This window comes from Dioscorea cayenensis, unplaced genomic scaffold, assembly GCF_009730915.1.
Source record: "Dioscorea cayenensis subsp. rotundata cultivar TDr96_F1 unplaced genomic scaffold, TDr96_F1_v2_PseudoChromosome.rev07_lg8_w22 25.fasta BLBR01001192.1, whole genome shotgun sequence".
Taxonomy (NCBI): domain Eukaryota; kingdom Viridiplantae; phylum Streptophyta; class Magnoliopsida; order Dioscoreales; family Dioscoreaceae; genus Dioscorea; species Dioscorea cayenensis.
In genome coordinates, this window is record NW_024087583.1 from 15,345 (window position 1) to 41,579 (window position 26,235).

Consider the following 26,235-nt stretch of genomic DNA (forward strand, 5'->3'; position numbering starts at 1 on the left):
CTATATGAAGAAAGGAAAAGCCAAGATTGATGAGTTACCTTTTCAAACAAGTTCACAACATATAGAAGAGACATCGAGAGACAAGATATGCAAAGTTGAAGGCGATTGTGTTCTATCTAATGCTCATGAATACAACCAAGTGAAGTATAACATGGAGAAGAGACAATATAGAAGACAAGTTCCTACATGCTTTTCATTGTGGAAGAAGAGGACATATAAGACCAAAAGTGTCATCAATCGAAGGAAGATATGAGGAATCATAGAGTACTTGGAAAAGCAAAGAAGTGGATTCCGATATGTCACTATTGTGGTGTCAAAGGGCACATCCGTCCCAAGATGTTGGAAGATGAAGAAAGACATAAAAGAAAACAAAAATATGAGGCAGACTCCTATACTAGAGAAAAGAAGAAAGAAAGCAAGAATGTATGGGTCAAAAAGGTTATTTAGTGGGGTACTCTTCATCAAAAAGATCCTCGGAAGACAACTGGTATTTTAGCGAGTGGTTGTTCACGACATATAATGAGCAACAAAGGTTTTTTTGATCAATTACAAAGAATGTCCAAACTGGGCATGTGACTTTTGGAGATGGTCAGAAAGGTCAAGTAGTTGGAAAAGGAACATTGATGATTCTCGGGTATCCAAAATTGAAAAAAATATTCCGCATGTAGAAGGGCTGAAAGCAAATCTTCTAAGTATAAGTCAACTATGTGATCGAAATCATTGGTAAAATTCACTCATGACAGGTGTGTTGTCTATGATGAAGTCGGGTCATTGTGTTCTAAGCTGGTTCAAGATCTTCAGACAATTGCTATTTGCTAGAGAAACTGGAAGTCTGTTATAACACATCTTGCAACATCACTCGAAATTTGGCATCGGAAGCTTGGACATCCGAATTACGAGGGAACTCGATGAAGATTACAGAAATAAAAGCTGTTAAGGGAGTGCCCAAGCTTACAAAAAAAGAAGATGGTGTATGCGGACCTTGTAAACTCGGGAAAAACAAAGTCGATGCTTCTCACAAAGTTGTGCAAGACATTGGTACAACAAGAGTCTCTGGAACTTTTTGCACATGGATCTTATCGACCCACACAAAAGCGTAAAGCTTGTCGGGAAAAAAGATATGTATTTGTGTGTGTTGATGACTATTCTAGGTACACTTGGGTGGACTTCTTGAAAGAAAAAAATCGAAACTTATGAAGCCTTCAAGAAGTTATGCTTGCAACTCAAAATGAGAAAGAGTGTCAAATAGGAAAGATTGTCAAAAATCGGGAGTGATCATGGAAGGGAGTTTGAAAATGCTCAATTTCTTGAATTTAGCGATGAAACATGGGATTCGATCATGAATTTTTCAAAGCACCAAAAACTCCTCAACAAAAGCGGAGTGGTTGAAAGGAAGAATCGCACTCTCAAGAAATGGCTAGAGTTATGTTGAATTCAAAGAAGCTCTCTACAAGATTTTTGGGCGGAAGCAATCAATACGGCATGCTACATCATCAATAGAGTGTACATTCGGCCTTCAACCAACATGACACCATATGAAATTTGGAAAGGTAAAAGGCCAAATCTCAAATACTTTCACATCTTTGAAACAAATGTTACATTATGAATGATAGAGATCACTCGAAAGTTTGACAAGAAAAAGTGATGAAGGATTATTCATGGGATATTCTACAACTAGTAGAGCATATCGAGTGTTCAATTCAAGAACCAAAAAGATGATGGAGACCATTAATGTTCATCGTTGATGATTTCTCTGATATGGAGACTCAAGGCACATCAAGTGAGCCAAACAAGCATATCACTCAGAATAGCGAATTAGCGAGATGAAGAGTTACAGTCGAAAAAAATGTTGCAACACAGTTACAACACCAAGCTGCAACAACGAGACCTTTGCTCAAGTTTTCGACAGACATAACATGTTATAAGCGATGTCGCAAATCGAGTTACTACAGATGAAGTCATTCCGAATCGGATGAGCGATGAAGAAGATAATGAAGACGCGAGTCTTGAACCATCCTCAAGAATAAAGAAGAATCATCCTATTGAGAATGTGATTGGTAATGTGGTGAAGGAAGAAGAACCCAGACGCACTCAAAGGATAGATTATCGAGAATCGCCGGCTACACATGTTACATCTCTTATTGAACCAAAGAATATCAAAAGAAGCTTTTAGTTGATGAATACTTTGGATGGCGCAATGCAAGAAGAGTTGAATCGAGTTTGTTCGAAATGAAGTGTGGACATTGGTCCCAAGGCCAAAAGATGTGAATGTTATTGGAACTAAGTGGATTTTTCAAGAACAAGACTGATGATAAAAGGCAACATCACGCGTAAATAAAAGCAAGACTAGTGGCTCAAGGATATACTCAAGTTGAAGGAGTTGACTTTGATGAAACATTTGCACCGAGTTAGCAGCTTGGAATCCATCAGATTATTGTTAGCGATAGCATGTTGTATGGGGTTCAAGCTACATCAAATGGATGTCAAGAGTGCTTTTTCTTAATGGTTTTCTAAGTGAAGAAGTATTTGTGGAGCAACCAAAAAGGCTTTGAAGATCCTCAACATTCGGATCATGTATTCAAATTGAAGAAGGCACTCTATGGCTTGAAGCAAGCTCCTCGGGCTTGGTATGAAAGGCTCACAAAAATTCTTACTTGAAAAAGGGCTATCAAAGAGGGGAGCAGACAAGACTTTATTCATAAAGAAGTCTAAATCGAGATCTTATGGTGGCACAAATTTATGTTGATGATATCATATTTGGTTCAACCTCACAAAGGCAAGTGGATGAGTTTGTTCATCTAATGCAAGAAGAGTTTGAGATGAGCATGGTAGGTGAGCTGAACTACTTTTTGGGTTTCCAAATCAAACAATGCAAAAGAAGGAATTTTTTTATTTCTCAAACCAAGTATGCTGACGAAATTTGGTGAAAAAGATTTGGCTTGGAAAAAGGCTAGACATATGAGAACACCCATGAATGTGAATCGGAAGTTGACAAAAGATGAGCATGGAAAAAGATGTAGACCCAAGTCTCTATAGAAGCATGATTGGAAGCTTACTCTATCTCACATGACTAGCGAGTCCCGGACATATCTTTCGAGTGTTGGAGTTTGTGCAAGATATCAAGCAACACCAAAGGAGTCTCATTTGACGAAATTTGATTAAAGCGTATCATCGGATATGTTCATGGTAATCGCTGAGAATATGGAATTTGGTATTCAAAACACTCCAACTCACATCTTGCGAGGGTATAGTGATCGCAGATTAGGCGGGGAAACATTGATGATAGAAAAAGCACTTCGAGGAGGATGTTTCTATCTTGGTAACAACTTGGTTACATGGTATAGTAAGAAGCAAAGTTCCATTTCACTCTCCACCTGCAGGTTTAATACATCTGCAGCAGGAAGTTGTTGTACTCAATTGTTGTGGATGAAGCAAATGCTTGAAGACTATGGCTTACAACAAGGGTTATCGACTATATTTTGTGACAACAAAAAGTGCAATTGATATATCCAAGAATCCAGTTCAACATTCCCGTACTCAAACATATTGATCTTGACACTACTTTATCCGAGATTTGGTAGAAAAACAAAGGCAGTTGTTATTGATTATGTCTGCAATGGAAAAAGCAATTGGCGGACATCTTTACCAAAACCCCTTGATGCTACAAGATTCGAAAAAGTTGAGGGGTGAAATTGGCCTTTGCCAAATTTAATACCTATTAGGGGCTAGAAACGACCCGCATCCGCTATCAGCTTTATTAATGTCGTTTGCAGCAGAAAGAAGGAGTTCGACGAGCGGGGAGGCGATGAGCAGGATTTCGAAGATAGGGAGGAGTTGTAGAAGAAGTTGTAACAAGACTTGCAACAACGGATGAAGACTTTGGCATCTATTCGATACATAAAGGGGAGAAATTGCCTAATCGCACGAGTTCCAAACCGACTGGGTGTATTTTTTGTGCTTAATTTGTACATCACTAGTTCATGTGTAATCATATTTTTTTGTAAGCAACTAGATGATTTTTTAGTAAAAGTCGTGTCCCCAGTCGAGTTGTATGAGGGAGTTATAATGAGTCGATCTGCGTCAGAAGCGGGTTGTGTCAAATTATGCCAAAGGGGGAGATTGTTAGTGCAACCACACTAGTTATTGGCATGATTTGACACCTAGACCAAGTGACGTGGCAACCAAGGTGACAAAGCATAATTGATGATGTGCAAGCATGGTGACATGGCAAGGGAGACTTGGAGTGCAAGGCAAACATCTTGAAGATCTTGATGGAGCTATTTTTAGTAAGTCTCTAACATGGAGCCAAATATCTTGAAGATCATGGTGAAGCTATCTTAAAGATCTTGGTGGAGTTATTTTTGGCAATGCCTTACAACTTGAAGACAAGATCATATCAAGACCATATTTAGGTGATTGAAGATTAAATATGGTGGAGCTTAATTAAAGAAAGATCTATTCATGGTGTGAATGAAGGAGATATGATTTGAAGAATCCTTGATGAGAATCATTGAAGTCTATTAACGGCAAGATTTGAGGACCAAACTTGGGTGAATTGAAGATTAAGTTTGGAGAATCTTTGAAGACCAAATTTAGGAGAAGTTTGGCAAGTTTCATGGAAGGCACTGACAGGGACGTGCGCCCTTGCAGGGGACTGCGTGATGAGGAGCCGAGGAGGTAGGCTAGTTCTTGCGGTCGGGATCGGGAGATTTGGTCGCATCGACTCGGACTAAGCATGACCGGGAGGTTGATGGGTCTTGAGGTCGTCCGCAACGTAACCGGAACTCGGTCAAGTCAGCGAGTCAGTAGTGTTGCAACTTATGTTACAACGAGGAGTTCGCAATGACTAATTTTAGCGTGGTTTTTAAATTAGTAGCCGTGGAGATTCTAAAAAGAGGTATGTGCTATATTTGGGACGTTGAGGCGTCATATAAGCTCTCTTGCTCGTGAGATTAGTAGGTGTGACTCTTGGGGAACTCTTGGAGGAGATGTGTGAGCACCGGACAATCTAGAGAGGGTAGTGTTCATTATTGTTGAGTGAGTGAGTGACAAGTGTTTTTGTACTCATGTATTTTTCACCTCTTTTTAGTGGATTGTTTTTCTCGGGCTTGGCCCCCGGGACGTAGGGCGAGGAAGCCGAACCGGGTCTACCAAACTTAGTGTCTCCTTCTTGTTTGGTTTGTGTGAGTTTTTCTTTGAGTGTTGTGAGTGTTCACTAAACCACAAACCACATCGCGAACATGATATATATATATATATATATATATATATATAACAATATATATATATATATATATATATATATATATATATATATATATATATATATATATATATATATATATATATATATATGACAGCTTCCTGTAGCTCTTTTCATTTTTTAAATAGGTATCTTTTAAAGACAAATTAATAGAAAAGAAATTTTATTTTATTAGTTAAGGGTTAGAGGCCAGGCGTGGTGTCATGCTGGGTGAAAAAATAATGTCGATATTAGTGAAAAATGGACAATACTATTATAAAATAAAATTTCAGATTTAAAAATAATCACTAGCGGTGGTCCTGGTGACAGTCTCATCTCATCGTAGAAATTAAAAAAAATAATAATAATAATGAGTTTTCATGTCTAATGGAGTTATTGTACCTGGCTCGCATGTGTACGGTACGTGTACCCTTGAATTTTTTATTTTTACTTTTTCTCTATTTTTATGATATATATATATATATATATTCATCTTTTAAAAAATGAGGAAAACTAAATGAAAAGCAAGTTCTCATAAACTTTTAAGAATTTAGCAGTGAAATTACGATTCTGAAATTAGACAAACAATTTATTATTATTATTATTTTGATAAAAGTGGATAAACCACAAATTTATTAGAAAATCAAAATAACAAACAAGTAGAAGAAAACACACAAGAAAATAATAGACAACAACAGAAAGAAATCAGAGACAAAAGGACGTTACACCAGCGGTGTGACAAACGGAAGCAACAAGAACCGACAGGAACCCCCAGCTTAAAACTGAGAAGACAAAGTACACCAAGAGGTAACAAAGGTCAACTCAGTCAGACTAAGAAGGATCAATCCTGAAGAAGTGGCTGAATCAAGTTGCTGGCGAGGTCCGCAGATCTGACGCTCAGAAAGTCGAGAGAGTGCTTGACAGTCTGAATGGAATCACTGGATGCAGGCAAACAATTTATAGTTTTACATGTTTATATGAGTTTTTTATTTTTTATTTTTTTAAAATAAAATAGATAAACCAAACCCATAGCTTTGTTTATTCAGATAGAGTTGTAGAAAAATACAAATAAAATTCGAGTGTAACATTAATTCTGGCAAGAATGAAAGATTTTTTTTTCAAAGGTGACAAGTGACACTACATAATGGGGTGTCAAAAGAACAGATATATATATACAGTGGTGCATCAATTACGGTGGTTTAACAACCCTCTAAAAATTTATTATGTGAGACAGGCTAATACACTAGGCAATTAGGGCCTGCCACATGCACCCAAAAGTGATATATTAATGATTACAACCACACAATGATAAATCCCCCTGTCTTGCAATTCCGGAGGGATAGAGATACAACACCTTCTATAGAGGACTCTGTGAACAATGGGTGACTAGTATTGATATAGTATTCTTACAGTATATCTATAATATGTTTTCGCGACAAGATTATATATAGTCTAGCTCTGCTTAAATGATTAAAGCCTTTGCGAGATTCACCCATCATTCATGTTGACTTCCACTAAGTTATTTAGTGGTTGTCATTTAGTTTCATTTTATAGCCCGTGTTTTTTTAAATTTAAATTGGCTCAGTGGTAAAAACTAAGTTGTGGGTAAAACTAAAGGGGGTGTTTGGATGTCAAGATCGAGTGGGAGTGAGGGAGGATTGGATGCAACCCCTTGTTTGGGTATGCATCAATGGGAGTGAGGGAGGATTATGGAGGGAGTGAGACTCACCCATGTGAGTGAGTCTCACTCACCACATAATTGGGGGATTAGTAGGGGGATTAGGGCAACTTCAATATGAAAAATGACTAATATGCCCTTATATATATATATATCATGTTTTACAAGGTGTTTTTAATTGTTTTGATTTTTTTATTACATTGTTGTTCTTATGCAAAAGAAATAATTATTATAGTTAACTTCTTTTATTGGAATTATTTTTTTAATTTAATTTGTAATTAATATTATTAGTTAATAGCTAATTAATGATATTATTACTTAAATCTAAAAAATTAGAATGAAATTATAGTATTCTAAAGTTAAATATTTATTTTTTTGATAATTAACTATTTATATTTTTTTAAATATTTTTAAAAGATATAATTAAAAATAACTCATTATTATTATATGTACAATAGTATTTGTTTTGCATAAAGGACATAAGTGTTATTTTTATCATATTTACTTTTCTTTTACTTTTTCTCATTCCCAATAAATTACACTCTCCAAACCTTACCAACCAAACACATTCTTTATTCTCACTCCTACTCCACTCCCCCTCATGTCACTCATATCCCATTCCTCCCTAAATCCATTCCTGACAACCAAACGCCCCCTAAGTTCGATTGAACCTGGCTAGGTCACCGAATTAATTTTTATAAAAATCCGGGAGACTTAAAACTTGGATTTAACTTGGCTGACCTGGTCGATACCCGGTAAATTGGTTGACATGGCACCAATGGGCTGGTCTATCAGAGTTTTTTTTAATGTTTTTTTTTACCCTTTTGCTTGAATATTTGTGTATGTGTTACTTTTTATTAACTGTGTTTAAAGGTGTCAAACGGGCCCGCCCGGGCCCACATGGCCCATGCACTATGCGTGCTCGGGCCGGGCACGGCCCGTCAACCACCAGGTCGGCTCAAAGACATAGCCCAAAATTTTCAGTTATATTATATTTATATTTTTTATTTTAAACCCCAAAAAAATATGAAAAAATGCCCTAAAATTGCTAAAAATATATAAAAAAATATACTAAAATTCAAAAAAACATGGAACTAAAAAGCCTTTATCGACTAAAAACAAAAAAATATACCAAAAATTTTTAAAAAGAAAAAACTTTACATTTAGGTGTGTCGGGCCATAGTTGGTCAGGCTGGGCCAGGCCGGCGCTCATGGGCCATGAGAACCCCCTAGCTCAAGACGGTCCGGGGTATGGGTCATGCCCCAGCCCGAGCATGGATCAGAAGCATAGTAGCTTGGGCCAAGCACGCCCAACTCGTGCCGAGCACGGCCGTGACACCACTAACTCGTGTTGTTGCTTTATTTGAATTTATATTTTTAAATTATATTAAACTATTATGACTTGTTTGCTGAGTTTTACTTTAGAATATTTAGTATTTATAAATTATAAAAAAGACTATTTATTTTTGTATTTTATAAAAATTATTTTCAAATATTTAGTGATTTATAGTACATTTTATGCATTTTATATATAATTAATTGGGTAATCTATAGAGGATCAACTTAGCAAACATTATACTTATTATCAAAATTGAAGCCCCAGTTTCTACCGCAAACTTCTACCCAATAAGTGTAATTAACTCCTCCCTTTAGATTATAGCGAAGATCTCAGTGAACAAACTAAAAAATATTATGGGCCAGCTAATAGATGTCTTATTGTCCGTCTTCATTTGGGACAAATATATCATGGATCATGTGGTTGCTGCGGAAGAATTAATATTTAATCTTCAAAAAAAAAGAAACTCGGGAAACATTATTAAAATTGGCTTCGCAAAAACTTTTGACTACTCGAGGCTTTGGCCCCAAGTGGATAAGTTGGATTAAATCTCTTTTGGGCACCTCCAAAGCAACAAAATTGATCAATGGCTTTGGCCCCAAGTGGAAAAGTAGGATTAAATCTCTTTTCCCTTTGCTCATTGTGTTAGTTGCTGACACATTTTGTCATATGTTCGCACATGCGCTCACTTCTGATGAACTCTTCGAAGTCCTGATATGACAATATGGAAAACAATGTCATGCCCAGTATGCTAACGACCTCATCATTTTAACTGCTAAGAGAATAGAAGATTTTTTTTTTTTTCTTTTAATACAAATTGAATTGAACAAACAGCTAATAAAAAAACAAGAAAACCAGACTACTCAAAAGGATCGAAGGCCTCAAAAAGCAAGGCCAAAGCATTATGCAGCTTCCACCAGCTATCTGGGTAACTGTAGACCCTGAAGGATAAACCAGGATTATGACGCCCATAGCACATTTAGCACATCTAGCACTCTAGCTAGACCCTGATTAAACAAGGATAAACCATGATTAGGAAACCAGCCATCGTGGTAAGTCCAATACCATCTAGGGGAATATACTCTAGTGCCATATTTGGGTTACGCATCATAGCACATCTAGCACTATATATCTAGCTCCTCTTTCACCCTCCAAGAACACAATTGCTCATCCCATTCCTGTTTAAGGGTATTTCAAACATGTCCATCAACTTTCAGAAGACTTGTTTGCGCCCGACTAAGTGGGGTTGGACATCAGATCCATCATTTTTGATCAAGCACTCTAAACTCCATTTCGGGTATCCTCTAACTAGCCTACTTAGACGTTTCTATTTTTTTGGTAGGCGATCCGGGAGTCAGGATTAGAGGACACTCATTTTTGGAGTCAGATGAAGACTATCCTTCTTGAAAACCAAATTTCTTTCAATAGGAGGCAGACTCATGACCTTAATCAACTTAGTACTGAGCTTCATACAAACATATTGGATGCCCATTTTTTTAAACTTCTTGTATGGGTAGAAAATCCATTGACCATATAAGAAGGAACATTCTATGGTGGGGTATCCATATTTGACAAGCCCAATTGTCTATTGGTAAACTGGGGATGACTATGCAGACCTCGAGAATAGGGAGGATGGGAAATTCTTAAGCAGATATATTGAAGAAAAAAAAACACACTTAAATGGTATGTATGTGTGCTCATCATATGTGAAAGAAAAGTTCATATTTCATAATTCCATCTTCTGGCTTCTTACAAGTAATTTTTTGTGATCCATAGAACAACTTTATTCCAGTTTATTCAAATCACAAGACACGGTATTATATATAAATATATATATATATATATATATATATATATATATATTGGTTACTATTATTTGCTAGTGTTCCAACGATTCGCGTTCACAACAAGGTCATATAAATTAGAGTTTACCCAGCCTGAGTTGAGCTCCATGCTGCGGTTGAACACTAAAAACCAGGCATGGTGCATGAATGTAAGAAGGTGAGAGCTCAAAGGAGAAGTGCTGCAGTATCATGCTGAGTCCTATCTTAGCTTCAATCAATGCAAAGTTCTGGCCAATGCATATACGAGGACCACCACCAAATGGAAAGAAAGCACCTGCAACTTTGGATGCTTTTGATATCCCTTCTGCAAACCTCTCTGGCTTGAACTCTTTTGCATCTTCTCCCCAGAATTCAGTGTCATGGTGAATTAAGAGTATAGGCAATAAGAGTGTCACACCTGGAGGATAAGTAATCCCACCAACTTCCGTTGGTTTGCGTACTTCTCTTAACAACCAAGACCCAGGAGGGTATAACCTGAGAACTTCATATAGAATCATGGTCACCTGTTGTGACAAAAATGAGACAGATCATGAAATGTCTTATTGAAAAACTTAAAAAAATAATCCAGAGAAAAATATTCAGTAGTTACAATTTTCAAGCGGCTCAATCCATCCATGTCAGGTGTGTTCTTCCCGAACACTTGAAGAACCTCTTCTCTTGCCTTAGCCTGCCAGTTTGGATACATGCCCAACAAAATCATTGTCCATGTGAGCAGAACTGAAGTAGTCTCTTGTCCTGCGAAGTAGAAAAGCTTGCACTCTTCAACCACATCCTCAATAGTCATCCTGCTGTTTTTTTGGACTTCCCCTGCGATTCTTCACCCTCTTTCATATTAGACTCCAATAATATACCCAGAAGATCATTCTTACTTCTTTCCCCATTCTCATGGCCTTCTCTCTTTTCTCAATTATGCCTTTAAGTATTCTTTCCATTTCTTTCTCAACTTGGCTTACTTTTTTGTTAAATGGTGTGGGTATAAACCTGATCAAAGTTCAAACTACAGTTAAGTTCTACCCGCAGATAGAAAAAAACGAAAATAAATAAATAATGAGGGAATGATATAAAAATAGGGAAGATTAATTAAAAGAAGTCATACCGGAAACCGGGGATATATGCACTTTGAGAAGTTGGTATAATAAGCTGGAGTTTCTCCATTAGTAGTTGAAATATTCTTCTTCCTTCTTCATAGCTGCTACCAAATGCAGCCCTGGAGATGACATCTTTTGTGAGATTTTGAATGTCCGGAAACACATCTAATTCCAAGTAGCCTTCATCAGGGATCATCATGTTCCATTTTCTAATTAGTTCAGCACAAGAAATGGAGAACGCTGGGAACATGATCTGCGAACCATGATTTTGTAGTTATGAGATTTTTTTAAATAAAATAATAAATAAATCACTCAAAATATATTAAAAAAAGAGAAAAATTATTGAACTCATTTTACACGCTTGGAATTGAACAATGGTTAAAAAATGTGTGTGTGTATATATATATATATATATCTATATGAACAATGGCTACCTTCAACTTTTCCAAGGCAAAAGCAGGATTGATGATTTTTCGATGTTTGGCCCATTTTTCACCGTCATGACCTACAAGTCCTTGGAATACAAATTTCACAAGTGGAGTTGTTGATTTTGGTTTGGTAAATTCGTCAAATTTCTTTGACAATATTTCTGTAATCAATTTTGGCTCCATTAAACTAACTCTTGGAATAGGTCCAAGCCAAGTGAACGATGTTTTACCTGCATATTAAAGTGCACAAATAAATCACGAAGACTACATAATAACATGCTCAATAATTAACTAGATCAGATTTTCTAAAAGGTTAGACATCTATTCTAGTGAAATGAGTGGCATCAAGTGCTTTTCTAGAGAGAAACTCAAAAGACTGAATGCTTGACCTTTAATTAAAGAGGAAATAAAAATATTGACTAGGCCAATGCGAATGAATTCTTCCTTTATCACATTTTTATTTTTCTCATGTCTTTAAGTTGCCCTACTTTAATATATTAAGTTGGGAAGGGTTAAAATCATTCTAGTCATCTTATACAAAAAATTAGAAAATTTTTTATAAAATAAATTAAAAAATTTGAGTTTGAAATATTGTGCATATATTTTTTTCATAATATATAAACTTACAACTTCAAAATAATAGATCATCACCACAATGGATGAATGGCAATATATTTAATTAAAATGCAGAAGATTGAGAGTTTAACTTTTCTAAACATTTTCAATATTTAGTTTAGTGAAAAAAATTTAATATAAAAAATAAATAATTTTATTATAAAATCAATAAAATAAATAAATAAAAGGAGGAACTAAGAGGAGAATAGAATAAAATAAAATAAAATAAAAAAAAGCTACAAGCCGGACTTAGGAAGGAAATGAAATAACAATATATATAGAGAGAGAGAGAGAGAGAGAGAGAGAGAGAGAGAGTGAGTGAGAGGGTGCATGTCATCTACGCACGTGTGTAGATTCAAAATCTACAAAACTTTGTTCTCAACTGTTGGATGGAATCCAACAGTTTTTATCAAACTCTTATAGTGACAAACCAATGTTTTTCATTTGTATTACTGTGCTTAGGGACACGTGAAAATTGGGATATCTGATGGTTTATAGGTGTTGGTTTTTTTAGCTTTTGTTTTTGTAACTCTAGCGAAATCAACTTTGACTGGTTCAGATTGATTGAGATCTATTATGATCAAGATTCACGGTTTTGATTTAATTCATCGTGTCCTCAAGTTTACAATCTACACAAGTTGGTCATTACAATCTAACGATAGTTGCCATTAGCACAATGTTTTTGATCGGAGATCGTGATCATACTGATAATTAAATCAATATGAATTGTCTAACTTTATTTCTACTAGACTCACAGTGCAGCTAAAAATAACCAAAACCCTAACTATCCGTTTCTCTCTCTATCTCTCTTTTATACTTGCACTGTTGTCAACTGTAAATGTTTTACAAACGTCTGTAGTTGATGTATTATATATATAAAACATGAAACAAAACAATCACCGGAAATTTTTTACTACAAATCAAAATATCCGTCAAAGTTAAAAAGATATTTAAATGATTAGAGATGAAGATTGACTAGAACCAATTTATTTTGGAGAGGACCGATATTTGAATCGTAAAAACTATATAAAATGAAACCATATATACTTGTTGAGCTTGGGTGACATTCCACAGTTATGCATGTCTCTCACTTTCTTGAATGGGGACAGTTGTTATCAAACAGATAATTCTAGCCCAAAAAGAAGAAAACAGAAAGAAAGAGAGAGTGCAGTGAATTATTGAATAGTAAAATAAGACCATGATCTTTGATGATATTATGGATGAAAGGGATGACGCGAGGTGCAATATCATGGCAGTGAAGGGGCAAAGGCCGGGATCTAGCATCCCCCATGAACCGGGAAAAATCCTTGGAATCTCCGTAAAAGATCCGGTAGTGGGTGCCTCGCAGGCCCTTCCGCCGGAGCTCACGCTCAATCCTTTTCGGCGTAAACCAAACCCAATCCAAGGTCCTCCACGCCCACATTAGCAACACCAGCAGCACCACAGCACATAGCATCATGATCATCATGGTCAACCATTCAAAAAGAGGAAGAACAACAAGAGGTTTGGTTTGGTTTGGCTTGATTAATTGGGTTATATAAGGGTGAAACTAGACATGGTACGGGCCGGTTAACCAAGCCCGCCGGGCCTAACCCGTTGGGTCCGGGTCGGTCTTTGGCCGATCCGTAACCGGCCCGGTCAACAGTGCCGACCCGCCGGTCCGGGCCGGCCCGGCCAACCCGTCGGTGACCCCGACCCGGACCGGGTACAGTGCCAAACTGGCGGGCCGGGCCAGAACCTGCCGATTCACGGGCCGGCCCGCCAGGTTTTTATAAAAATCTTAATATTTTTAAATAAATTTATAAATTTATCAATATAATTTTTAAATATAAAACAAAATATCCAAAACAAATAATAACAAACAAGGTTGATATGTGACTGATTTTATAGACAGTTGTTATGCAATTTGTTTGAAATTAGTCAATGTGTGACTAAATTACAATAGTAAAAAACTTGTTTATTGATTCTAGCTTTTAGTATAGCATTTTTTTGTCAAAAACAAAATTTATTGGTAAATTGATTAGAGTAGTATATGATTGGCTTTTAATGGTTGATGAAGTCTTGAGTTCAGTTCAAATCATGGTGACCACAATTGTTGTTTTTTATTTGTTTTAAATCAAATCTAAACTTTAAAAATCTAAAAACTATTTAGGATAATTTCAAATAAATCACAAAAATTTAAAACTTTTAGTATTAATTTATTTTTTTAAATGCTTATTATTGAATATTTTGATAATGTTTTAAAAGATGATACTTGTTAGTATAGGATTAAATTTAAATATTTTTCAAGAATCATAGATTTGATTAAAAAGGGAACATGAGAAGGTGGAAATTGAAAAAAAACTTATTATATCACGAAATTTAATTTTTCTATAAAAAAACAATTAAATATATAATTGAGAAATTAAAATAATAATGTTTATTTTTTACCGTTATTTAACATTATGTTATGATAAATATTTTTTAACATAATTTAGTTTTCTTACATTAAAATATATTATTAACAAAATTTTATTAGTTATTTATTCATCAGGATTTTGGTGAATATTATAATTTTAAGTTAATAATATATCTAGAAATACATAAAATTTTAGAATTTTCACCCAAAAATATACAAAAATATGTATGAAAGATTATAGTTTTAAATTCACAATAAGGTTATACTATTACACATCAATGACATTATGTTTTTTTATATTTATTTTAAATAATATTAATAACGGAGATAAGTAATACATATAAAAACAATGGATTATAATGTTGAGTAACACAAAAAAGGGTGAGTAATACCTTTTTTTATAATGGTTGCTACTAATAATTAAAGTAAAAAATTTGACACAAAATGCAAAAATAATGGAATCTAAAAGGATATATATAATTAAACAGAAAGTGAAAAATTAATTTTTTATTCTTTTTAAAGTATGTTTATATATTTTTCCTTTCTCTAATTAAACAAAGGAAAAGTTTGAGTTGGTGGATAAGGTGTTTGAAGGATGAGAAGGTCATGGTTCAAATCTTTTACGCTTTAATTTAATTTTTTTAAATAAAAAGACTCAACCCATGGGGTTCGTCGGGTTAGAGACACCCTAAACCCGTAACAGACCCCTTCGATCTTGAGCCGGTTATGGGTTGCTGACCCGACCCAGCAGGTCAGTGAACCGGCGGGTTTGGGTGGGCCGGGCCAGGCCAAAAAACGGCCCGTGCCCCCCTCTAGGTGAAACCCCACCCCACTTCGAACTAATGGTATTTTATTAATAGTGAGCATTAATGGTGTTGTTGTCTAATGGACTTTCTTGTTGTCCTCGCTCCTATCATGTATCGGTTTTATATAAAATCAATATAAAGAACTATAGTTTGGATTAATGCTTAACTATTCTTTGAAGATAAATCCTTCTTATCATGGAATTATGGACCAACAAACAGTACTAAAGAATACTATTTTTTACACAAAAGGCCCATGCTCGATACTCGATAAATAGTATTGATAAAAGCGATATTGAGACTTCGATGTTTGTATAAATAGTACTATAAGGTAAGGTGTTAAACCCCGCTCTCTTTGCGTACTTTATGGTGAGATAACTACAAAAATGGTTTCTGATATAGTTCTAATTTTTACTAATTTCTCTTTTGTTTTTTTAATACATATGATTTATTTATTTATTTATTTTTTAAAAAAATAATGCATAACATTGTTAGGCAAGCTGAAAGTCAACATTTCAACCACAAAAAGGTTTTTGTACAACTGCACAAATTCTTTTAGGCCCGTTTGGATTGGTTTCATGAAAAAACAAAAGGTTTTATAAATTTAGTAGAGATTTTTTTTTAATATTTTTTACAAAAGTCCACAAGCTATAAAATCTTAGAGAGAATTTTTTTTTTAATAATGTTTTAGAATAAGTTAAGAATTCTTAATTCATAATTCATGAGTGTTTTTTTATATTTGAAAAGTTCATACATTGATTTTTTTATAAGATTTTTTTCAGTAAAAAAAATTACTCGAATAAATATTTTTATTTAATAAAAAAATGATGAGAAAAAAATTATTATTATTATTATTATTATTATTATTATTATTATTTTTTAAAAAATGGATAGCCACATCTATTCATTGAAAAAGTCCAATAGCTATTGCAATGAATAATAATTTATCCATTAAAAAAAACCGAATTGGTTGTTGCTAATCCAAATAAATACAAATACCCATAAATTTTTAACTCATTAAAAAAAGACATTATTGATTGGTTTTGTACGGACCAAAATAGGTTTTTTTAATGGTTTTTAAAAATTTTTGGTTGAGGTGCAACAAAATTTCATAAGTACAAAATACAAATTTAGAAACTCTTGAATTTAAGACGAGTAGATAATTGGTTTGACATGATTGATTACATCACTCTTAGACTTGTCTTTGTTGAGATGGAAGGATAATCCTGCTTGTAGTTGTATGTAGAGTTGCAAACTATTATCCACCTTTTTCAAAAATAAATAAATAAATAAATAAAAAAAGTTGCAAACTAGAACATAGGCCCGAAATGGGCTCCGCACAATGCGTGCCCAAGTCAGCATCACCCCGCTTCCAAGTTCTAACCATGAGAGGCCAGCATGGTGCACCATCGCATAGATTGGGCCAACTTGCACCCTATTTAACTTTTAATTCATATTTTAAAAATATAATTTTCAAAAAAAATTTCAAAATTTTTTAAAAAATATAAATAATAACTTAAAAAAAAATAATGAGTTAGTTAATATGAAACAGAAGAAGCATTTAAGTTTTCATAGATTTTCGAAGTGGACATATTAAAAAAAAACTTCTGGAATGAAACATGTAAATATGACCGGAGAGAATATATTACTCTTGTGAATAATCTTTGTATTTTATTGTCCCCATCATTAAAAAAACACAAACAAACTTTTTTAAAAAAAAAATAAGTTGAGTATTCTTAATTTATAAATGCTTATATATATATATATATATATATAGAGAGAGAGAGAGAGAGAGAGAGAGAGAGAGAGAGAGAGAGGTTGTTTGTGCATTAATTTTTATGAGATTTTCTAATCCAAACAAATAGTGAACCTAGAAGTTTTATCTCATAGCTCTAGACATATATTTTATGGTTTTAATATTTTTGGACAAGGTGCAACAAAATTTCAAAAGTACACCATACAAACAGAGAGACTCGTCCTTAATTGAGGATGAATAGATAGTCTTCTTTGTAGGTAGAAGTATTAAACATGCCGTGGTGGGCCTGAGGCAGGCCGTGCATTGTGCGTGCTCAACCCGGCAAAGCCCACCATACTGAAAGGTGGACTTAGCACAGCCCACAACCCATTTAATTTTAATTTTTTTATTTAAAAAATAAAAAAATCTAAAAAAAAATTCTAAAAAATAAATAAATAAATTTAGAGTATTTAAAAACATCTAAAAATAATCATACATATAATAAAACAATCCATTGATAAAATATATATAGAAAGGGTTGCGGCAATGATGAACCCCAGTATCCTGGGTGAACAAGTATACATGTATATTTTATTTTATTTTTTTTTAAAATAGACAAATAACTCACTTTAACCAATTTTAGGAGAATAAGTTGATTTTTTAAACTCTCGCTTTGGGAAGAAATTAAAGAGTTCGTATATATCATACATTTAATGCGAAGGTGACCCAGTTCTCAACCTAATCTCTTATCGTCCGGAAACCAGGTGGCATTACATCATCAAGATACCACATCTAGATCAAATCAGCAACTTGAAGTTTCTACTAGACATGAGTAGATGCCCTCGTATTCAAATCATCCCATCGTCATGGGGTATCCCTCGCCGCAAAACCTTTGCGTCGCTTTTGGATCTCATCGTCAATATCTTAATCTGTTCTTATCTGGTAAAGATTTACCCCATTGGATCATGAAATCTTTCTTTGATAGTGGGTTTAAATTCTAAGTTCTTTAGTTTGGTTTTCTTTGTTTCTGAATGTTGCCCATTTGTTTCAGTGTAAACTTTTGTTTTCTTTTTTATTTTCTCAATAAATAGCCTCCTGCTTTTGAGAGGTTCTTCCAGATACCACATCTAGAGCATACTGGGACTATTAATTACATCTAGATTAAAAAATATATATCAAACTTAATTCCCGAGAATTAGTTTTTTCGATGGGGACGAGCATAGGGACAATAAACAATAGAGCACAACATAGAGCCAAAGTAACCGGATTTATAGTATATTATTTAATCTCACAATAAGATCATATATATCGAGCTTATGCGACTGAGTTGAGCTCCATCTTTGTCAGGTTGAACAAGAAGAACCGTGTAGGGTGCATGGATGTAAGAAGGTGAGAGCTCAAACGAGAAGTGTTGCAGTATCATGCTAAGGAATATTGTTAGTTCCGGCGATGTGGTTTGTGGTTTAGTGAACACTCACAACACTCAAAGAAAAACTCACACAAACCAAACAAGAAGGAGACACACAAGTTTGGTAACCTGGGCCTGCTTCCTCTCGCCTACATCCGGGGGCAAGCCCCGGAGAAAAATCAATCCACTAAAAAGAGGTGAAAATACATGAGTACAAAACACTTGTCACTCACTCACTCAACAATAATGAACACTACCCTCTCTAGATTGTCTGGTGCTCACACACTCTCCTCCAAGAGTTCCCCAAGAGTCACACCTATAATCTACGAGCAAGGTAGCTTATATAGACGCCTCAACGTCCCAAATATAGCACATACCTCTTTTTAGAATCTCATGACTACTAATTTAAAAACACCCTGAAAATTAGCATTTCGCGACTCCTGTTGTAACATAAGTTGCAACATATGTCCTCGACTACGACTTAGCCGAGTTACGGTTACGTTGCGGACGACTCAAGACCCATCAACCTCCCGGTCATGCTTAGTCCGAGTCGATGCGACCCGAAAATCTCCCGATCCCGATCTGCCGAACTAGCCTACCTCCTCGATTCCTCATCACGCAGTCCCTCGCAAGGGCGCGCGTCCTTGTGCGTCTTCCATGAAACTTGCCAAATTCTCCTAAATTTGGTCTTCAAAGATTCTCCAAACTTGATCTTGATTCACCCAAGTTTGGTCCTCAAATCTTCCTGATAATAGACTTCAAGTCATATCTTCAATTAATCTTCATTCACACCATGAATAGATCTTTCCTTAATTAAGCTCCACCATATTTAATCTTCAATCAAATCACCTAAATATGGTCTTGATATGATCTTGTCTTCAAGTTGTAAGGCGTTGCTAAAAATAACTCCACCAGAGATCTTTAAGATAAACTTCACCCATGATCTTGAGATATTTGGCTCCATTTTAGAGACTTACTAAAAATAGCTCCATCAAGATCTTCAAGATGTTTGCGCTTGCACTCCAAGTCTCCCTTGCCATGTCACCATGCTTGCCACATCATCAATTATGCTTTGTCACCTTGGTTGCCACGTCACTTGGTCTAGGTGTCAAATCATGCCAATAACTAGTGCGGTTGCACTAACAAATATCTTTGATTCAATCAATGCAAAGTTCGCCAATGCATACACGAGGACCCAGAGACTAAATGGAAGAAAGCACCGCAACTTTTTGAAGCTTTTGATATCCCCTCTCGCAAACCTCTCCGGTTTAAACTCTTTTGCATCTTCTCCCCGAAATCGGGGTCACCGTGAATTAAGAGTATAGGCGTGAGAGTATCACTACGGAGAGTAACTAATCCCACCAAGTTCCATTGGTTTATATGATCTTCTTGAAAGGAGAGGCACTGGGGGTATAACACGAGAACTTCATATAGAATCATGGTCACCTGTCAATTGTCATGACAAAAATGAGACGGATTATGGAATGTTTGGTTGAACTACTTAAAAAATTAATTCAAAGAAAAAAAATATTTTAAGTAGTTACAATCTTCAAGCGGCTCAATCCATCCATGTCAGGTGTGTTCTTCCCAAACACGTGAAGGACCTCTTCTCTTGCCTTGGCCTGCCAGTTTGGATACATGCCCAACAAAATCATTGTCCATGTGAGCAAAACTGCAGTTGTTTCTTGTCCTGCTAGGTAGAAAAGTTTGCACTCTTCAATCACATCCTCAGTAGTCATCCCTCTGTTTTTCGACTTCTTCCCTTGCACTTCTTCAGCCTCTTTCATATTGGACTCCAATAATATACCCAGAAGATCATTCTTCTTGCTGCTTTCCCCCTTTCTCATGGCCCTCTCTCTTTTCTCAATCATGTCTCTAAGTATCCTTTTCATCTCTTTGTCAACTTGGCTTCTTTTTTGGTTCATTGGTGTGGGTAGAAACCTGATCAAATTAGAGTAAAGTTACATCCGGACCAAGAAAACAAAAGATAATAAGTCATATATACGAAGACTAATTAAAAGAAGGCATACCGATAACCAGGGATATAAACATTCTGTGCAGCTGGAATAACAAGCCTTGTTTGCTCTGTAAGAAGTTCAAATATTCTTCTTCCTTCTTCGTAGCTGCTACCAAATGCAGTCCTGGATATGACATCTAGTGTGACATTTTGAATCTCTGGAAACACATCTAATTCCAAGCAGCTTTCATCAGGGATCATCTTGTCCCATCTTCTAATTAGTTCACCACAAGATGCAGAGAATGCAGGATACATTAACTGCAAACAATAAATTTATAGTTACAGAACGTTATGTGCTCATTTTGTACAGTTTAGAAGTGAAGAGTGGTCAGAGTGGTCACCTTCAACTTCTCCAAATGAAAAGCAGGGTTTATTATCCTTCGATGTTTGGCCCACTTTTCACCTTCATGACTTAGAAGTCCTTGCACTAGAAATTTAGCAAGCGGAGTTGTTCTTGGTCTCATAAAATGACCAAATTTGTTTGACAAAACTTCTTTGACCGACTCCGGATTCATCAAAGTTACTCTCGGAAAAGGACCAAGCCATGTAAAAGATGTTTTACCTACATTCACAAAGCTTACATCTTTATTAACATCATACTACTTCCTCCTTTTTTTTCTTTTTTTTAATTTATATGTCGATTTTAACATATTCATGTTTGATTAAAAAAATCAGTTAAAATTAATAAATAAAATAATTTTAAATTTATAAAAAATTATTAATTTTATGCTGGAATGTTCGTGGTCTTGGCAGACCCTCTAAACGCCACCTTGTTAAAGATATCATTTTTAATTCTCGCGCTGACATTATTTGCTTACAAGAAACGAAACTTCAAAATATTCATCGCTCAATTTGGAGATCAATTGGTGGTTCGCGTCTGAACACCTTTGATTTTCTCCCAGCTCAAGGTACTGCAGGTGGTATCATTATAGCTTGGGATCACTCTCAAGTTAATGGTATCCTCATTCACAAGGGTACCTTCTCAATTACAATTGAATTCACAAATCATTCTAATAATTCAATCTGGGCTTGCACTAGTGTTTATGGTCCTAATGCTAGCCCACTTCGTATAGAATTTTGGAAGGAATTGCACACTATCAGAAATCTTCATGCATTACCCTGGATAAAAAAAATCTGCTTTCTGAATTAAATTCTCTCGATTCATTACATGAAAGTAGACCCCTCACTGAGCAAGAACTTAATCGTTTATCTCTTATCCGTTCTGAGCTTTATACTATTCTAAAACAAGAAGAAATCTACTGGAAACAACGTTCTCGGATTACTTGGCTCAAAGAGGGTGATTCAAACACTAAATTCTTTCATCTGCTAGCTAATGGCAGAAGGAACAAAAACTTCATTCCCCGCATTCGCAGTAATGGACTTTGGATTGAAGGAAATCATGAAATTGGTAAAGTCTTCACTGAACACTTTAAAGCCGTGCTCGGTACTCCAATTACCCATAGATTCCTACTCAATTGGCAATATTTATTTGAGTACAAGGATAGAGTTGACCTCTCTTCCCTCAAACAACCTTTCACCATCGAAGAAATTAAGCAAGTCGTGTTTTGAATTAAATGCGGATAAGGCTCCCGGACTTGATGGTTTCCCGATATTCTTTTTTTCAAAAGCACTCGCAATTTCATCCGGAGAAGACCTTATTAAGCTTTGTGGTGACTTCTACAATGGTTCTATTAATTTTTGAACGCCTTTAATTGGGTTCACATCGCGCTTATCGCCAAAAACAAAAGATCCTACTTGCAAAAATCATTTCCAAGATTCTCGTCTCTAGGTTGAGTAAAGTGATTAATTTTCTAATCGATAATTCTCAATCTGGTTTTATTAAAGACAGATGCATCGTAGATAACATTATTGCTGCTCAGGAAGTGATTTTTAATCTTCAAAAAAAGAAAAGACTCGGATTTGCTTTTAAAGTTGATTTTGCGAAAGCCTTTGATTCACTAGACTGGAATTTCCTTCTTGAGATTCTAGTGGCTAGAGGCTTTGGCAATCGCTGGATTAATTGGATATATACCATTCTCAGTACTGCAAAAACACAAATTCTCATCAATGGTACTACCCAAGGGTATATACTCTGTAAAAGAGGTTTAAGACAAGGTGATCCCCTCTCACCTCTTCTTTTTGCTTTAGCGGCTGACGCTCTCAGCGCTATTTTCAATCACGCTATTAATTCCAAAGTTCTGGCCGGAGTTCAAATTGACCATGTTAATAGCATCTGTCATTTACAATACGCGGATGATCTAATAATTTTCTCAGCTGGAGGGCATGATGATCTTCAAATAATCAAATTAATTCTTTATCTCTTTTGAAGGTTGTTCTGGACTTTCAATAAACTTCTCAAGAGTCTGCCTATACTTCACAAATTTTGGATATCAGCCTCACTCTTCTTCTGCAAGAATTCTAAATTGCAATAGGGATTGTCTTCCTATTACATACTTGGGAGTTCCCCTCTCTGGAAGACGGCCTAGACGACAAGATCGACAAAACTTATAGATTCTCGTCCGATCTAGACTCACTCCCCCGGAAAGCTTTTATACCTTTCCCTCGGGGGTCGCTCTAACCCTTATTAACTCCGTTCTCTCTACCCTCACCTGCTTACTCGGATGTCGAGATTCAAACTACCAATTTGGGTTATTCATGAGATCGACAAGATTAGAAGAGATTTTTTTATGGAAAGTGGCTGGGATCTCGATCTAAGAGTATCGATTAGTTGCTTGGAAAAGGATTTGCCGCCCTCGTATCATGGGTGGATGGGGAAATTCTTGATCTTCGTGGAGTTCAACAAAGCCTTACTTGGAAAAATAGTGGTGGAAGATCACTACTACATCGAATTCTTGTTGGTCTAAGATCTTAAACGCAAACTACTCTTTTTAATGGATCACTTGGATACCTATTTCAACATCCACCAAGAAATAAATCCTTCTTCTGGGATGGGATTAACACCGTTCTTACTCCTTTCCGATCATGCATAAATTACCAACAGGATTCTTATTCCTGGCCTCTTGAAAAAAATTGTATTTTTCTTTATCAAATCATTCTACAATTTTTTTAATCGACGGAGGGCTTCAAGTCAACTTTATCCTCATTTCTCGAAATCCAAAATCCCCAAGCAAAAAAATCACTTTATTCCTACTGGTTGGTCAAAGAAAACAAAAATTCTTATTCTTGATAATCTATTCAAAAAAGGCTGCAATCATAATGCTACTGACACATGCATTCTTTGTCATAATAACTCGCAAACAGTGGAACATCTTTTTCTTGATTGCAAATACGCGAGCGTATTTGGTCCTTCTTCGCACAAAACCTTGATATTAAGTCTTCCCCATCCTCAAGATCTCAATATTTGGACCAATTGATCCCCTCATTAACTTCCTCTCGCCGTAACCCTGGGGACCTCGTCTCTAGAGCCATAATCCTGAATATTTGGCTCGAACGTAAAACAATCGTGATTTTGAACCCTACTTATCTACCTATTATTTCAATTTTATACAAGTTTGCTAATATGTTGCTCTCTGGCTTTCAACAAATTCGTAGAACCTTTATCGGGATACCACCGAGGCCACTCAAAAGGATCAAGCGCTCCCTCAACTTCCCCGGCACTAAACCCACCGATTTCATCGACGATCTGCACGACATCACCGATCGTGAGTAGTCCTCCTATCCTTGTAGGCAAGGGCTGCCTGTCTCCGAGACGGTTACCTCGCCAGTCCCAAACTTTGTCTCTTCTTCCCTGCTCTTTGCTTTTCACTGCTTTTCCTCATCTCCCATGGAGGATTTCAAGATGCTTTTTACTTTTTAGCCTGCTCACGGCCTTTCCTCATATACTCCTTTTCGCTTCTCTTTTTAATAAATCGAGTTGCTTTATCCACTTTATTCAAAAAAATATATTTTTTTATTTAAAAACCCACCAAAAAAATTTATTAATTTTTCTTTATTTTTAATTATATTTTTCATGCCCTCTCAAAAACTAAGGTTTTTTTGTTTTTTTAAACAAATTTTTGAAAAGTAAACTTATAAAAAAATACTTAATGATTCATGAGAAGGCGAAATAAGATACTTAACTCACTATTTTTTTTAAAGAAAAACGCAACTAGTGTCGGTGCTTTTTCTAGATTAAAAAGCAATTACACATCAATTGAACGGTTGACCTTCAGTGAGAGAGAATAAACAAACACCAACCACCATTCTAATAAAAGAATTACATTTCAAATTTCTCTCAGAAGGTTGGAATTTGTGGCTTGTAGAGGGGGTTCATTGATACTTATGTTATTTTTAATTATTATACTTAAATATATTAAAAAAATAGAAAAATTTGAGTTTAAACTAACAATAACATTCCATCTATACATGTGAAAAATATATTTTAATGTTTAATAATTTGGAAAAACCTTAAAAACACTAACAAGCACAGTTGAAAATTAAACATTCCAAATATGTTTATGTAATTTTAAATATTATATACCCAAATATACCCCACGATTTTTTTTAAAAATTAATAAAATATATATAATCTTTTATTTGGAAAATATATTCACCATGTTTCTCTATTTATATATATATATATATATATATAAAATATAAATTTATATATATAAAGTGAACAATTCATGTCAGAGACATTTATAAATATAAAATTAATATCTCATGATATCTATATCCTAATTCTATGTGATATGATGTTTGAGTCTATTTACATACTACAAAATAAATATTATGCTTATAGAATATTCTATATCAATAAACGAAAAGGCAGTTAGTACTCCAAAAATAATCTAATTCATAATAAATACATAGAATATATTGAATTAGTAAGCAGTAAATGAGTACCATGATCCTTGATAGCTTTATGGAAGAGAGGGAGGACACGTGGGCCGATATCATGGCAGTAAAGGGGCAAAGGCCGGGATCTAACGTCCTTGGAGAGCCGGACGTTGTCCTTGGCATCACCGTAAAGGATCCGGTAGTGGTTGCCGCCGAGGCCCTGCCGCCGGAGCTCACGCTCAATCCTTCTCGGAGTCAACCAAACCCAATCCAACGTCCTCCACGCCCAAAAAGACACCAACGGCACAACCACAGCCCATAACAACAACATCAGCATCATTATTATGGTCATCAATCAAAAGAAACGTTGAAACCCCCTTTGGAATTTGTAATCAGTGGGACTGAAGATTTTAACCGCAAAGCTTCTGATGATAAATATACAAATTCCTATTTAATATTTATGATTTGAAGCCTTTTGAATGACGAACAATGAATTTTTTTTTTCCTGTGGTGGAAAAGTCCAGGCGTAATAAGTCATGAAGTATTAATTGCTACTAGATAATTAGGTTGATGTCATTGATTACATCACTCTTAGACTTTTATTTTTATTTTTTTATTTATATAAATGTGTCCCAACTACAATTTTGACCACCGGCCTAATGGCCTAGTGGTATTGGGTCCCCAAGAACTTCATGGAGGTCTTGTGTTTGAGCCTTGCTCCACGCGATGCTTTGTGCTTGGGTGAAGGTATTGTGGAGCGATGCTCTGGCGTCTATTCTTGATTTCTCCCAGTAGAAGGACCGTGATGTTTATTGTCTTGTGTCAAAAAAAAACTACAATCTTGAACCTCTTTGAAAGAAATAA

The 26,235-nt window shown here is 35.4% G+C and overlaps 1 protein-coding gene across 1 annotated transcript; it reads right to left on the reverse strand.

Annotated features, from left to right (window-relative positions):
• Positions 1–10,116: 10,116 nt before the first annotated feature.
• On the reverse strand, positions 10,117–25,821 carry LOC120255760 (cytochrome P450 CYP72A219-like). The gene is made up of 5 exons (XM_039263514.1): positions 25,438–25,821; positions 20,934–21,154; positions 20,606–20,850; positions 20,120–20,516; positions 10,117–10,603 (listed from the first exon to the last, which is right to left on the reverse strand). Exons 1-5 carry the CDS (start codon positions 25,721–25,723, stop codon positions 10,178–10,180), a joined length of 1,575 nt encoding a protein of 524 aa, XP_039119448.1. The 5' UTR covers positions 25,724–25,821; the 3' UTR covers positions 10,117–10,177.
• Positions 25,822–26,235: the final 414 nt, after the last annotated feature.